At 38.0% G+C, this 16,222-nt stretch overlaps 1 protein-coding gene across 1 annotated transcript; it reads right to left on the bottom strand.

Moving 5' to 3' along the window:
• Nucleotides 1-1,015: 1,015 nt before the first annotated feature.
• On the bottom strand, nt 1,016-9,144 carry LOC310932375 (oxysterol-binding protein-related protein 2-like). The gene is made up of 12 exons (XM_083895684.1): nt 9,018-9,144; nt 7,897-7,972; nt 7,396-7,530; nt 7,216-7,313; nt 6,943-7,125; nt 6,711-6,818; nt 5,898-5,987; nt 5,548-5,668; nt 5,174-5,299; nt 4,842-4,965; nt 4,464-4,554; nt 1,016-3,789 (listed from the first exon to the last, which is right to left on the bottom strand). The coding sequence occupies exons 2-12, from the start codon at nt 7,951-7,953 to the stop codon at nt 3,687-3,689; spliced, it is 1,236 nt and encodes a 411-aa protein (XP_083751810.1). The 5' UTR covers nt 7,954-7,972; nt 9,018-9,144; the 3' UTR covers nt 1,016-3,686.
• Nucleotides 9,145-16,222: the final 7,078 nt, after the last annotated feature.

The raw sequence follows: 16,222 nt of genomic DNA, 5'->3' as shown, positions 1-16,222 counted from the left end.
TATAAATCACCATCAAGATAACTTGACAAAAGTTACTCACCATTCTGAACGGGCCATGAATCTGGACCAGGTCGAACACGCCATCTTGACACGTCTTGCCACGAGCCGATGCTCCCGACCACAACGTTTTTGGCGTCTGACGCAACGCCGAGGTAGTTCTCTTCTTCTTTTTTCTTTTGTGAAGTTCCCTCCTTCTTTTGAGGTTGTGTGGCAGATGGCAAACATTATTTTAGTGCATTACCACAGTTTCTTTAGTTCAACACTTTTTTCCGCGTCTTTTTTGTTTTCTTTCGTTTTGCGGCACGTTTATGCAGCTTCTCATCAAAGTAACAGCATGGGACTGTTGGCTGGAGGAATATAAATAAGAAGAGAAGGAAGGAATCAGAGGTCATCAGCTGATTGAAAACACCTGCGTGAAGATGAGCAGCTGTGTCGTACGTCACGGTGTCTTTTATTCTGAAAATTACCATTTTAGCATAAACATACAGGAACAGGTACTTTTATTGGATGAATGTGTAGTCTGGACCGTCTCATTTTGCAGCGATGGACTTCCGGGTCCTCCGGAGTGTCTGTCGACCGAACACTCCGTAGGGTCCAGTCCGTGGAATGGGACATGGCTAACATTATCCTTGTTACCACTAATATTATTTTAAGGCAAGGCAAGTTTATTTGTATAGCGCCATTCTTACACAAGGCAATGCATAGTGCTTTACAGGCAGGAAATACATTTGAAATTAAAAACACAATCAATTAAAAAATCAATTATGAAATTAAAACAATTTAAGATCAATAATCAACAATTTAAAACACTAAACAATTTAAGATCAACATTTAACTGTTAAATGTTAAATGCGGGGAGGAGTTTCAGCTGCTGTGCCAGTGCATTTTTAATGGTACAAAAGAATGAAACTTGGTCAAAAGACTGAAATTAGGATTTTATTAGTTGACATTTCCCCCTTGTTAATTAATCTCACAAGTTGTGCACAGTGTGGGTACGACCTCCGCACAGTCCCCCACCTTAAAATGCAACATCTGGTGCAATGTTCTCACCACAGAAACAACAACAAAAAAAAGAAACTGCTTAAATACTATAAAAATAAATCAACTGCACAAAATATTATGCTATTTTGCTTGTGATTACCTCTGTGCAACACTTGTTCACTTACACCGACAACCACATCATACAGTCCAAGAAAAGGAGGCAAAAATTCAACAGAAGGCATTTTTCGTACAAAGAGACCAACCTCAAAGCAACAATAAAACCTAGATCTAGTTTCATAACAGAGCATTAGTCAGCACTGATGGATGTAACAGGTTTGTGAGTTGCAATCAAAGTCAAATTAAGACTCCTGCTGACCTGTGATGACTTCACCTAAATCGTATGCGACGGTGCAACTTCAGTAGTGTTTGTATCGTTTCATCTTTGTGACGCACAGAAAAGAAACAAATATTTCCCGGTAAAATCAAATAACTGGACTCAAGTGGACTGTCAATGTCAGCAGTCAAATACAAGCACGACCTTTGTGGCGAAACGAAATGGAAACACAATTTAGAGCAGTTTGGATCAGCAACACAGGCAAAGGAAGAAAAAAAAGACTTGACGACAGAAGTGTTTAATAAAACCTCAAACATCATAAATAAAACATAAAAAAAAAAATTGAGAGAAACACAACAATCCAGGCACTGAGAATAATAATAATAATAATATGGAAACAAGGATAAGACATGGAAATGCAGACTTCAAAATGACCCAAGTCTGGCTGTAGTGCCAAGTAGCTCAACACATTGTAATCTTATTTTTAGTTATCTGGAATTAGATTAATTGTGGGGCTAATATGATAATCAACTGATCTATGTAACTCTATACACGTGTGTGTGTGTGTTGTTGGGGAATGTAAAGTGAGAAAACAACAGATCAGACCAACTCTTCACAATGTGCGATACAATAGTTACAGGCAAATTTTAAACATCTGGCATTTAAAACCTTCAAAATCAACAGTCGTTAAACACATTTCTGAGAGTCTTGTGGGGCGACAGGTGATGGAGGGCTTTAAATTCAAATTAATTTTTCATTATTTCAACAAAAACTATTAACTACTCAGTATTCACTGTCAGAATGTTTCACTTGAAAAGACACAAATGTGATTGTGATTAGGTCGATATAACAAGTCTGATTTGAGTAAGATTGAGTAAGAGCAAAGCGATAGTTAAGAGATTTTTTAATGCTGTTCGTGCTGAGGTGTCACATTTCATCTGCATCTCTAATAAAAAAAATGTCAGACTGAGAGGAATGTTTGAAGACCTATTCGTAAATGTTATTATAATTTCAGCATACACACTTAATTGACGTCAACTCTTGATAAAAATGAAAGTCAGATCCACGTAAAGCCGACCCCATGAGTCGCTTTACCACAGGTGATAAGATAACATGTGGCTTAGTGTCAGGTGCCAATGTAACTTCTGAATATACAACACTAAACAGAACGGGAACGCACTGTGTGGTGTTCTGCTCAGCTGTAACAAAAGGCAAAATGTTGACAGTGAGCTCTCTAAAATATCATGTACTGTATTTGTAACATCAAGATGAAGCTACTGAGCAGCTAAAGTCCAAATATTGGCCCGGGAGCAACATGAAGTCATGATGTTGTCGCTCATTTCTGGTGTTTAATGAGGTTTACAGTTCAAAATGTTGACAGATGCACTGCGCACAGGACGTCTCTTTGTCTCTTCCTGTATTAAGCTTCATATCCAGTCTGTTCAGGCACGTTGTCCCATTTCTTGTGCTCGCATTCATATTTTCTGATTCCAGATCTGGTCCCATTAATGCTGCACATTCCACCAGGCTGGTGATGATCAACATACATCTTTTGACCACCGGTCTTGGTTTGTTTGGATGCATAAACCTTAAGTAGAAGGTTAATAAGAAAGTAATTGTGGTTATTAAATGTTTAAGGGACATGACACATGGGTGGGTAAAAGCTTGCATTTGTTTTGTGACCAACGTTACCAATAAAGTATATTTATTTATAATTTTGTCATCTATATTTATTATTTGTTGAAGACTTGAAAGTTTTTGAAAAAAGAAAAATCATCCACAATCGAAGGAGCATTCACATCCCTGATTTCCCCCGGTGACTGAGCGTCCATCCATTGATCCATCACTGTGATTCCTCCACCTCCATCTCCATTTTTTTACTTCATGTTGCTTTTACTCATTAATGACACGACAGCTTCGCAAAAGATTTGACTGTGAAAACGATAAACATCCATGGTGGAGCTGTGAGTTTGTGAGCTGCTGTTTGAATCGCATGTACCAACTCTCTGCCACTGGGATTGGACAGGAAAAAAAAAGAAGCTTATTATGCCATTGTCAGGCCAGAGAGATGGGTAAATGTTGCTGGTCACATATGACTGAGAAAAAATAAAACATAATAAAATAAATCTTAGAACATTGGGAACAAATCCGTGGTTAAAAAAATAAACATGAAGGGAAAAAAACAGGAGACATCAAGCATTTCACGGTTTGAGAGGAGTGAAGGCATCTGGAGGCAGTTAGATGAAGGTACAAGGAAAGTAAAGGTTTGTGTGTGGATTCAGAACATCTCTCTCCAATTCATGACAGGCAGGTCATTGCAGGTTACAGAAGAGGAGGAGGAGGAGGAAGACACATGAAGGCTTGCTGGCAATCAGTAGATTTCAGGCAGGTCCTGGTAGTTCCTACTGAAGTAGCCACCAGTGTAGATCCAGTCCTGGCAGCTGGTGTACAAGTTGGTACCCATCTGGAACCACCTGAATGACATGGACGCAGGTGAAATGTCTGTGAGAATCGGTCATGACCTAAACTATTTACAATCTTTTTAAATATACTGTTTTGTTGTTAATTATGTGAAGGTTTATTAACAGCTTCATATGGTTTTCTAGCTTTTTATCACTTCATTTGTGTTTCCATTTCAGTTTATTCAGCCTTTTCTGGTCAATTCATACTGTGTGCTTTTGTTAATGTGATGCTCTTGGAGAAGAGGGAGAGAAAGGAAGTTTTGTATCTGAACCTGACGGACCAGCCACACCACCACTAATCTCAGTGGAAATGTGCCGACTTGCTTCATTGCAGGAAGTTAATGAACACTGATACCAGTCTCATATTTTCATATTTGCATTCACATACAAGATATTTTTTTATATGTATTTGTATGATCTTGATGTATTTCTTGAACTGATCCATTATGATATGAGGATATCATAATGAAGTCATGAGTGAAAAACACCTGTGCTCTAAGATTTCAAAATAAAAACAAAAACATTGTTGCATCAGCTGCCCAAGCCGATTTCTCCTGCTCTTAAAGCTAAGCGAACTGGCATATGGTTTTAGCTTAATACTGAACTGTACAGTAGATGCTGGTTATTAACTTGCTCATTCATCTCCCCACAAACAAAACAAAAAAGTGTGTGCACATGTTTTCTACCTGGTAGACCACTCCTCTTGATTCTTGGCTCTCTCCTTTCTGGAAGCTCTCTGTTTCTCCTCCAGCCTTTCCTTTTCTTGACTGGCCTCATCTGCACAAACACAACACGTCACAACCTCTAAAGTCTAAAACATGCAGAATGTGGATCAAGCTTGTGGACTTGTGCTGGGACATGTTTTTTTTTATTTCTAAGTAAATTAAGTTGATATATCACCCATCGATTTCAGACCATGATATAAAAATCCAGCAGGTGGTAGCATTGGGTTAATGTGTAACCTGCAGTTGTATAGACTGCAGTTAATACAACATGCTACCACATGAATAAACTACAAGGTGCTAACGATTGATTTATTTACTGCTGCTAGAATATCAAATTACCCATTTTGCCATTCTCCATGGCTTTGATGTCAGGCCTAAAGCGACAGTCAGTGGAAGGCAAGGTGGCCTCCATGCCAGGCTCCAGTTCATTGAGAGACACAGCAAAGTTGGTAAAATTGTACATCTGGGGAAGGAAGAGAAGGATATTGAGTGTTTTTAATCTTAATTCAGTCACATTTATGAGTGAAGCAAATGCATTAATAACAGCCGTATATCCTTTGAAGGCACTGAATCAGCAGATGAAATGGGGAGGAGCCCTCTCTTCTATGATGACACTGCATGACATGTATAGGACATGTAAATCACCCTTCTGTGAGTTTATATATTCATACCATAGTAGAGTGAGCTGGTCTGGAGTCTATCCTCCACAGCAGAGTGCTTCCGGGTACAACAGACACCGTCTCCTGGACCTCAGGCATGTCATCAGCATCATCGTTATCAGCTCCCGACGGCTCCTCCTGCAAATAATACACTTCACTATAGCAACCACACATTTCACATGATGTATTACTCTATGTTGACTGATCATTAAAAATGTCTTTCTAAGCCCACCAGAAAAGCACTAACGTATACAATTATGTTGGGTTTACCTAAATAAGACCACAGACTGCTGTGCACACCAATGACAAAGTAAAATAAATGGGACCCACAGCAAAATGACAGAAACTTCAGAAATTGTCGAATGGATTTTCTAACTTGTTCTCACATTTTTTTGCTTCTTGTTGTCTCCTTTCTTCTCTGACTTCTTGTGGTTCTCATAAGCCTGAGGGTCAACACTCCACATGCACTCAGTCCATTTCCCATAGATAATGCAGAGCTTCTTTTTACTGGACAGTGGAGGCAGAAGAAGAGGAAAGATGAGGGGAAAAAAAACAGTGGAAGGGCAAGTGGACAAGAAAGGTAAAGCACTATGGGGAAGCACATTTTAGATTCGGACAAATATGTGAGGGGAACAGGGAAATGCAAAATAACAAAGAGGAGGAATAGGTCCACAAATAAAATCAAATGAGTTGATCAACTTTTTGAAACTTAACATCGTTTTAACTGTTGACAGACCTTTTGTCCTGGATGTATCCCTCCACTTTGTGCAAGTCTTTGCCAAACATCCCACAAGGCTTGAAATTCAACACACACTTGTCTCCAGTGCTGCAAATAGAAAAGAAGAAAGATCAAATATATGCTGGATTTTTGCTTTATTTAAGTTTATATAATTAATGCATGTTCCATCAACTGTAATTACCAACATTAAAGGCAAAATATTTTTGACATAGAGTAAGTGTGTGGTTCTCAGGAGAAAATGGCACTGTTACTAACAACAGTAGGGGGATCATTTAATTGTAATAGCACTACACCTCTTTACTTGTGTTTTCAGAATCAAATCAGGGCTGAAAAGGTTCAAAACCTTCATCACTATAGCAAACATTAGGAATATGATTAGACTGCTTCAATGCAAAAGCTAGAATAAGATAGGGAGTGTGACTGACAGCGATATAATAAACTTTGTGGCCTTCCTCAAGATAAATAAAGGTTTACAAAGTGATCCAGTCACAGTTTTATTCATCAGAGTAAATACTGTGACTACAGTAAATAAAGAAAGACGACATGAAGGCTGAACAACTCTGTTCTGTAAGTAAAGAGTAAAGTGGTGTACATATGGATTACACAGCTTGCCCATGGGCTGGACAGGTCAACATTACTAACCACTACCCCACGGTGTGGACCATAGCTGAGGTCATTAATGGGAAAGACTGCACACATGTTTAAGTGTGGCAAAAAGCTATCACTGCTCACAGAAGAATCGAACATTAAAGAGCTAAGAAAGAGCTTTGTCAATACTAAGCTAACACTGTGGAGACATCCTTTACATACCTGTGGTTGACTATTTCCACTGTACCATATTGTTCTATCCATAGTTTGCCGAGGATGATATTGTGTACACAGCAGTAAGGATTACTCCATGTGTAGGCCTCGTTGTGCCTGGAGGGGAGCAGACAAGAGGAACGGTGGGAGGGAGTGGTTCAAGACGGGGGAAGAACAAAACAAATAGAGAACAATGGAAAGCAGAAAAGTACAAGATCACATTGATTTCACTAAAACTCACTTGAGTAACTCTAGTGTGATAGTTCCTTTTGGCTCGGCCTCAACACTCTTGCCCCAGAACTTAAGTTTAGGATAGATGGAGCCATGGAAGACAAAGTCTCCGGCCAGGCTCTCTGCATGAAAGGCACTGACTGGTGGATGATGGGATACCTGTTCCGATATCAGTCGGAAACCCTGTTCTTCTCTGTAGAAGGAAAAACAACAAGAAGCGTCAATAGAAAGGTCTAAACCAGGGATTCTACGATGAGCATGTGTGTAGGTACAGTATGTGTACCTGATGAGTTCATAGGTCTCTCCCAGCAGAGGGTTGAAGGGTTTTCCAGTTCTGTCCCACTGAGACGCAACTGCTGACACGGCAAAAGCAGCGACTGCCTGAAGACAAACATCAATAAAGACTATGTTAGTCTGTGCATGTGTGTGCGTATGTATATTTGTGTGTGTGTGTGTCCCTAACCTGCATGCGCTCTATGGAGTCAGACATCGAGCAGGCTCTGTTGATGAGGTATGTGTGTTCCATGTATTCTGTGATTCTCTGGAGGAAACTCAGAGGCTCGTTGAAGACAATGGGCATCGTGATCTTGGACAGTTCCTGTGAAAAATAAACATCAGGTCTGTACTCTGTCATGCAATATGTTGTTTAAAGGAGTAACAAACAACGCCCGTCTGTAGCTGATCCTGTTTAGCGAGGGGAACAATTTTGTGTTGCCGTTTTTCTATCGCTATTACCCTGTGCAATAAGTTTTAACATCATAATTATAAGATATGCTGTCCAAAACTGCTGACGTCATAGATTAGTATAGGGGTGTCCAAACCTTTTTTTTTTTTTACTTGGGCCAGATTTGATGATGTGAAGATTTCCAGGGGCCAAGGGTCCCTTTTGACATTTATTCAGTATATACAGTAAATTTGTTTGTAAAGAAAAGTATTTGATAGCATTTGATCTTCAGGTTCTTACCAGTCCGATGCATTTTTTCAGGATACTCCAGACACTGATTGTGTTTCTGGAAAACATTGGTGCAGGTAATGCCGTCCTGAAATAAAAGAGAGCAGGAAATACTGGGCATAAATGAAGAGCAAGCACCAACACATGACACCTGGTGCCATTTTCTTTAAGGATCAAATTTGATCCACTCAAGAGGGAAAAATAACCAATGGTAATTTTCTTCCCAACACCTGCAAATTGTATTGCTTACATTAGCCACTGAGTATGCCATTGCCTATGCTGTTTTAGTGCTTTGCTTTAGGCTCCATTGAGTCTCAACTATGGCGCTGTTGTTTTTAAGCCTTTCGCATTCAAACACAGATTTACAGAGATGATGATCTCCTCGAACAAATAATGATCACAATGCAAAGCCTGAAATGTGACATAGAGATGTAGATTAGAAAGGGGTGACAAATGTTAAATTTGGAAGAAAAAGATTCAACCCAAATTGGTATGAGCTGTTCACAAAAAGTTAATTGTAATTGTATTTCTATAATTGCTGCACTAAAATAAAACAAACTTGGCAGCAAATGCTAAATATTTTCTCTGTGAGTCAACCATTTCAGTCCCTTGCTACCAGACATGAAAAGAGCGTCTACTTATTTCTTTCTTTTTCATTAATATTTTTAAGAGCCAAAATTCAAAACATATCATGATTTCTTGCTGAAATTCAATCCTCTGGTAAACCAACACATAATAGCTTTCTTCCCCCATGTGTGTCTATGAAACAGATGTTCTAATAATCACAATAGCCACAGTTAAAGAAAATACTTACCAAGTTACCATAGTTGTTATAGTTATAAAACAGACTCAAATGTTGCCATGAGTTTGGTGTTACTTTCCACATACTTAATGTTTGCAGCTCAGCTATGTGTCAATAACTAACATTTTACAAGTTTCCTGAAATAATTGAAAATAAACATCATGAAGCTACTAAAACATTTTCACATGCCAAGTCATGTAAAATACAAAACCCTGACCAGGACTGGTTTAGGAAGGAGTCATCAAATAATCTCCAGACAAAACATTATGCAGGTGAAAACACTGAGATATACAATCAGCTGCAAGAATGTGGTGCAGGAACGCAGCAGTACCTGTGTTTCTTGATGCCATTCTCCTGTGGCACTGTTCCATTATTCTTCTGACCCCTGCTGTTAAACACCAGTGCATCTTTGAAACTGGCCTCTGACACCCCTTCATACGACTCATCAGATTCCAGGCCTATGGGGGAGAAAATGTGACACAAGTATAGAGTTACAACAAATCTCCACAACAGCCTACAAAAAAACCTGCTAATTTATGTTTGTATCAAAAAGCTTAATGTTATTAATGTGAGTCCGATGCAGTCTGTGTTTTATTTGGAACACTAGTCAGTCACAGACGATGACATGATTTTGCATGTTGCTTCAGAGTGTAGAGGGTATTTTTAAACTGAATTAATTTATGAATGGATGAGCCTCTGTGTCAGTAATTTAATATTCCAACCAAATCTTATTCAATCATCTTCAAAGCTTGGCAGTTGTCTTGCTGAGGACCACAGGTAAATATAATAGTGTCAACATTGTGAAACTTTTCTAACATGTTTCTACATGTTATTTTCACTGCGGACAGAAACATTGAGTGACACTGTTAAAAAAGTTGCAAGCTGTTCGGGACATCGGGATACGAAAGCGTGTAAAATGTCATTGTGCATTCACTTGATACCATGGCATGGTTGCTGAATTATCTGCAATTTTAAGGACAACAAAAGACAAACAACAGCATGGACTAGGAGGTTTACTGTCCAAGCAGTTGCTCTTCTTCTTTTTATTCTCTATTTGTTGTAAATAAAGCCACACAACTGAGCTTGACAACAGTAAACATGCACGCTGGTGACGATATGCACCGAAGTGGTAGGCAGACCGTAAACGTGGTAGGTGAGCACTTACAGGTTTGATGAACTTAAGGTGGGGCCTGAACAGCAGCTTAAAATCGACCAAATTGCTTTGATCATTCGGCAAACGCACCTAATCAGCTGTATTATGGCAGACGTTCAGGAAAATCATATCACATGTTAAGCGACTAGTTTGTAGAACCAATCTCTTCCTTGACAACAATTGAATAGGATTGCATCTCCTTCATCGAATGTGTCTTGTTTTTAATAGCTTAAAATAATAACTTCATGACATCCTAGTATCACTGTATCTGTCATTAATCTAGCTGGACACAGACCTCTGTGGAATACAGAGACTTGATCTCAAGGATAAAGACGTATCTGGTAAAAACAAGAATCACTAAGCAAGAGTAGAGATATATTTATACTTGACCCTTGCACTTGAAGGGACAAACACAGATTTGTTTATAACTGCATGGAAATAACGTGTGAAAGAGATAATAATAGCAACACAATAATGATTGTGCATTATGCAAGGTCAAAACAAGCAATAAAGGTGGTGCCGTCTGTTGACACAGAACACCATTCTGAGTTGCCCTTCCCTTCTGGTCTGCAACAAAGAGGAGCACTTGAACAGTCATACAGGCACAATAGACTAGTGACTAATCTCTAATCTGTTACAGTCATCACCAACAAAATGCATCTCTGCATTTGACAGACTGAAACTGACTCCTTAATCTCAATAATGATTTGCTAATATTAAATTACTTCATTGTATTAAAATCAGCAAATGCGGACTATGTATTGTTAGCACCCATGGCATGCCATGAGGACTACTAATCTAATCTCTTCATAGTAGCAGGAATCTGAAACACATTAAATTGTAGTCATAACACAATCAAGAAAAGAGGGTTAATTACTGATGTCATATCCATTTTCCACCTTGTATATTGTGTGGGACTACTGCTTTCTTAAGTAATAGAATTACCTTAAAAACATCACCAATGTAATACTAAATCAACAACTCAATACATTTGAAAACAAATTTGAGCTTTCGGGAAAACAGATTTAACAAGGACACGCTCTTACAGCACACATACCTGTGACGGCGTCGTAGAACTCATCCTCATTGCTCATCTTCAAGAGACAAAGCTGACCACTTGTTGAGAAAAGACGTTTTGACTTCTAGTACATGTTCTTTTTGGTGGCAACCCCCCACAGTTCCTGAGGGATAACTTGTCTATTAAGGTGTCTTTGGAGTGTCACCACAGCAACAGCACAATATCCAAAGTTCAATATCCAGAGAAGGACCCCTGTACCTATTTATGGTGAGCAGTTGTTGTCCGTTGGTGAGGATGTACAGCCGATGTAATTTGTTGCTTAAAGCAGATAAGTAACCTGAAAAGAAAAAAGAAAAAAACAAGTTAGCTTTCTAATTCTAGTTCTATTTATTCCCACTTTGAAATGAGAAGTCACGTTGACCATAAGATTAAAAATACAAAAACAGGACTGATAATTAATGTGCAAGAATAAAAACAATATCAGCCACATTCGGGTGTTTGGAAACTTCCAGGTGTTTGAAACAAAAAAATGATTCTACAAACATAATCTGTTTTTAATCAACACTGGAAAAACAGCATTTTCAGTATCTTCACATCTAAGCTGTGATAGCACCTGTAATGCTTATTCTTTTGAGAAGTATGATAAGGTTGCACAAAGGAAAACCATTCAATTAGATGAATCTACATTTGAACACAAACAGAAAGAATAACATAGAGACTTGGCTGCACAGCTACAACTTCTAATCATAAACCTGGGAAATGTAATTTATTGACAATTTTTATGCAGCAATACTGAGATGAGAACTCTTCTGAGATCGTAAACTAAATTGACCCATTATCTGTGAAACCAGCTTTTTATGAAAAAACCCAAGATTGATTGTGTTAAAAAATATATTATGATAAAAATCATTAATTCTTTCATCAGAATTATAAAAACAACACTGTAATGCCCCTCCTAAGGCAGCAGTTGTAAGATGTTGTACAAAATGCTAAGGCTCCTTCAAAGCCATGTAGGCTGCCATCTGAAAATCTACTGCGCAAACAGGATTGTCCACTATGGCCGACTGAGTGCAAACAGAGAGTTAATTAGTTACATAACCAGGACAGCGCTGTCACAGGCATTTCAGAGTTGGTACAGAGGTTTTTCAAAGTTATAGAGTCATGACCCTGAATCATCTCACATTCACAAATCCAAGAGGTTAGGGACATTTTAACATATTTAAATCAGAGTCTTGCAACAATCACTAAAAATATTAGCACCAAATATTAGAAAGACGGAGAACCAAGACAAGTGATGCAAATGTACACCTTCAACATTTACAGCAGTACTAATGCAATTAACAGGAGAAGAAGGCAAGTGCATAGAGGTGCAGCTTGGTGTATCGACCTCAGAGATGCACCTTTGTCGACGAGAACGAGATAAGAGTGCGGCTAGAGTCATGATGCAGTCATGCAGCTTCAAATTCACCTAACAGCACTGAAACCATGAAAAGAAAACTTTTAACAGTGACAGGCCATCTTCTCTGGATGGCAATACGCATGTGCTCCATGGTTCCCCAGGTTGATCAGATCTGTGCATCACAATTAATCTGTGTTAGAAAGAGAGAATTTCTCTGCAGCCTGACTTAACAACAGGTCAACACACAAGCCTCTTTTTCAAACAACAGCTTAAATGTTTTATAAGGCGTGCATTATTTATGTGCCACTGATGTTCAATAATTTAAGTTCAAACTTAGAAATAGACATGCACTTTTATCATTTATTGTTAACAATGAACTTTCTATTGTTTATTAACTCATCCAACAAACGCTTAAGGAAAATACACAACATTTACAACACACCATTACAGTATATATACCTACACTGACAAAAAATACTTTCCATAAGGATGCATATCACTGCCCCTTTTTCTCTCACCATTATAATCCACAACGACACAAGAAAACCTGACTGTCATGCAACATTTTCATCACAATGACACACCTACATTGCAAATATGGTGAGCCTCGGCAAAAGTCACCAAGGCATCACACAGCAACGGTTTGATAACATAGTACATCTAATTCCTTGGCAATTAAAGCTACTGATGTTTACCTTCAAGGCAACATGACACTCTTTAATTTTATCATCTGGCACCTTCTATATTTCTTACACAAGTCCATATCGACAACTATGTTTGTCTCTGTGTATGTCATGAAAAACTATTTGTGAATCAACTTTTCATGAAAGAAAAAAAAAAAATCACTGAATAATCCTGATATTTTGTTGCTTTTTGAGCAATAGACAAAGCTTTAGGTTTCACAGATTCTCTATCGGCTGTACATATCTTTGCATACCTGCAGTATGATTATATCCCAAAAAAGACGCAACAAATTGTGTCGAGTTCCTCCTCTTCTGTAAGTTAAAAGCTGCTGAATCCAAGGAAAATGATCTCTCATCCGTCTCTCTTTCTGCCTTTTGAGCAGTGGTAGGGTTTTAGCTTAGAGAGAGGTAACGCCTTCAGCACACCAATGAACTTTGTCCTCAGTGTCCATTATCAGATAAGGTGAACAGAACTGATGGCAACCTTCTAACACCTACTTCAATAGCCTTTTTTGATGTACTTGGTTTCTATGAACATTTATGAAGTGTCTTGCTTTTTAATAGCTTCTTTAAAAAAAAAAAAAAAAAAAAAAAAAGCTCTTGTACTAACCCATTTAAACAGCAATTAAAATGAATGAAGATATCTTGTTTTAAAAACAAGCTTTTGGCTGCTCAACAGCAAAATATATCCAACCAAGAGATCAAGATCGAGTGTGTGATTTCCTGTGCATGGTCTCATAATCACACAAACCAGGGCACTCCCAGCAATGTATTACTTTGAGGGTTGTCGGTCTTGTCAGTCTAGATTTAAGAAAATAATATTAAAGTTAAAATGGGTTTCTGTCTTAAAATACAGAGACTGCTTTACCAAACCAAACTGGGTGGTTTGATTACTAAACATGACCGGCTGAGAGCTATGATTCCTTATCATGCATTTCATGTCTTCATTATTTTCACAGAAACCAGTAGGGATATTCTACTCTAGAGCTTAGAAAGATGATAGAAAAGTTGCCATAACTTGCTCTCTGTCTGTGTAAACAGGAAACATAGCTATAAAGTCAGATTTGCATAAGTTATTAGATGCTCTCTATTTGCTCATCACTTTGGGCCACACTTTACATCCCTGTTGCTGTAGAACTAAAAGAGACCTTCAAATAATTATTTTAAGATCTGAAACAAACAGTACAAATATCTGACCAGCAACACAGGTGATCAGGTTAAGCTTTCAAAAATGTCTTCCAATATTCCAAGGTACAGCTGCCTGCCTTGGTAATTAAGCAAAATGTATTGGCTTAAAGCGTATGTCTATACAACCCAGTGCAACAATACTGTAGTAGGCAACCAGAAGGTTTACGCTACCCCTGCAGCAGCCACAACATAACTTCAAACCCATTGATAAAGTAGTGCAAAGGAACGCACACTATGTAAGGACACTTGAAAAAACAAGAATGACAGTCGGTACTTAAACTTTAGCCCCTCAAGTTGCCCTTGAAGATGTTATTAAGACTGATTTTTTTTTTTTCCAAATAGTTTGGAAGCCCACTTGAAACAAAGACCTGCTGTAAGATTTTTGAACCCGTTTCCTAATTTGTTCTAAACCTCATCTCAGACAAAACAAAGATTATATTTGTACAAACCGACTTGCTGTTTAAATCTATATTTTGTTTTGAGAGATAGGTAGTAAAAGAAAGACTTCCGATTGGCTGCAACAGGCTCTCAGATCATATGCTCTTTCCGTCTCAGATGCCTGCGAGCCGTTACGTAGTTATGACAGATATGGCACCATGTGCACTCCGCTTATACACTCCTCCATACTTAAGCAATAACTTCAGACAAATATTCTCAGGTTGAAGGTCAAATATTAGATAAAATAAAGTCAATAATCCACCATGTCAGGGAAAGAAGATAAAAGTTAAAAGAAAATCACTATTGTGATTAGTGTTGTTTTAAGCTGGGTTTTTTGTGTACATACTGTAATTCATTAAGTTGTTGACTACAAACTGACTTTATTAACAGACTTTATCAACTTTTCCCACCACTATTAACTACAAATACAATATAATTGTTATATAAAACAAAATAAAGATAAGATAATAAAGATGTTTAAAATGATGCTGCAATTGCGATAAAACATTAAGGATTGTATCACATTTGATCCACATTAGATTTAGTACCATGTCTGAATTTAATCCAAAATAAAAGATTTAATCAAATGAACACATTTCAAAGTGAATGTCAATCATTCAATCAAATGTGATAAAACAACAGCATCAAAATCCTTCTACCTAAATACAACTTTTAACATCTATTTGTTTTGCCTTCTCAAACAGGCTCTACCGAACCACACCAATGAACAATCTACCATTTCCAGTGGTAAAAATAATCTCTTTGGAAATCAGTCATCAGTCAGCAATGTTTGTCTATCCTCTAAGATTTGAAAAAACAACCAAAGCTACAGAGGCACAGAGGGAAAGAGAGAAGGGGGACCAGAGAGAAAGAGACAATAATGAAATTAGGAGACAAGAGCTGTTTGCTGTGTGATGAGCCCATTATTAAGCAATAATTATTTCACACACGCACACACACACACACACACACACACACACACACACCTCTTTACCTTTTCATACACACCTATCTCATATCACCTACCTCTTAAAAACCACACCACATCAATGTCACACACTGTTGATGAACATGAATAGTTTCTTTTGCAACAATGAGAACAAATTAAGGGTTGGGCAGGGGTGACCAATATGACTAAAAGGGAACAATTTGATTCACACTGCCACACACATATTTAGGACTAGTTAAGCAGTGACACTGAATCTTTTTAAAAAAATCTGTTAAAACATTGTTCTGCGGATACTGGTATGATTGTGAACCATTGTAAAAGTCCCAGTGCTAAGTATTAACGACAAGATTTGTGTTATCATTAAAAATGTTTCTAATTCCATGGTTTGGAAAAACTCCAAATGTTAGTGATAATATGACCCAGACACAGGCATAAGATATTTTGCATCAAACTGAACATTGCAGCAGTCAGTGGCAGCGCTGTACGTTCAGCCTTATAGGAGAACTATGTCTGAAGCATCATTGTATTTTTATTTGGGCTGAGAAAAACAATGGGGTAGCATTTCAAATACAAGACAAGTTGACCTTTAGCTTGGGTCTCATGACTTATCTGTTGATAATGTAAAGTGAATCTTCCAGTTTTGCGTTAATGTTCTGGTGCTATGTTGCGTGTCTGCAAACACTATAGCCCTTTGTAAAAAAAAAATCA

The sequence above is a fragment of the Microchirus variegatus genome, assembly GCF_963457635.1.
Source record: "Microchirus variegatus genome assembly, chromosome: 9".
Classification (NCBI taxonomy): Eukaryota; Metazoa; Chordata; class Actinopteri; order Pleuronectiformes; family Soleidae; genus Microchirus; species Microchirus variegatus.
The sequence above is the reverse complement of the archived record's forward strand: the minus strand, read 5'-3'. Positions and strand labels throughout refer to the sequence as shown.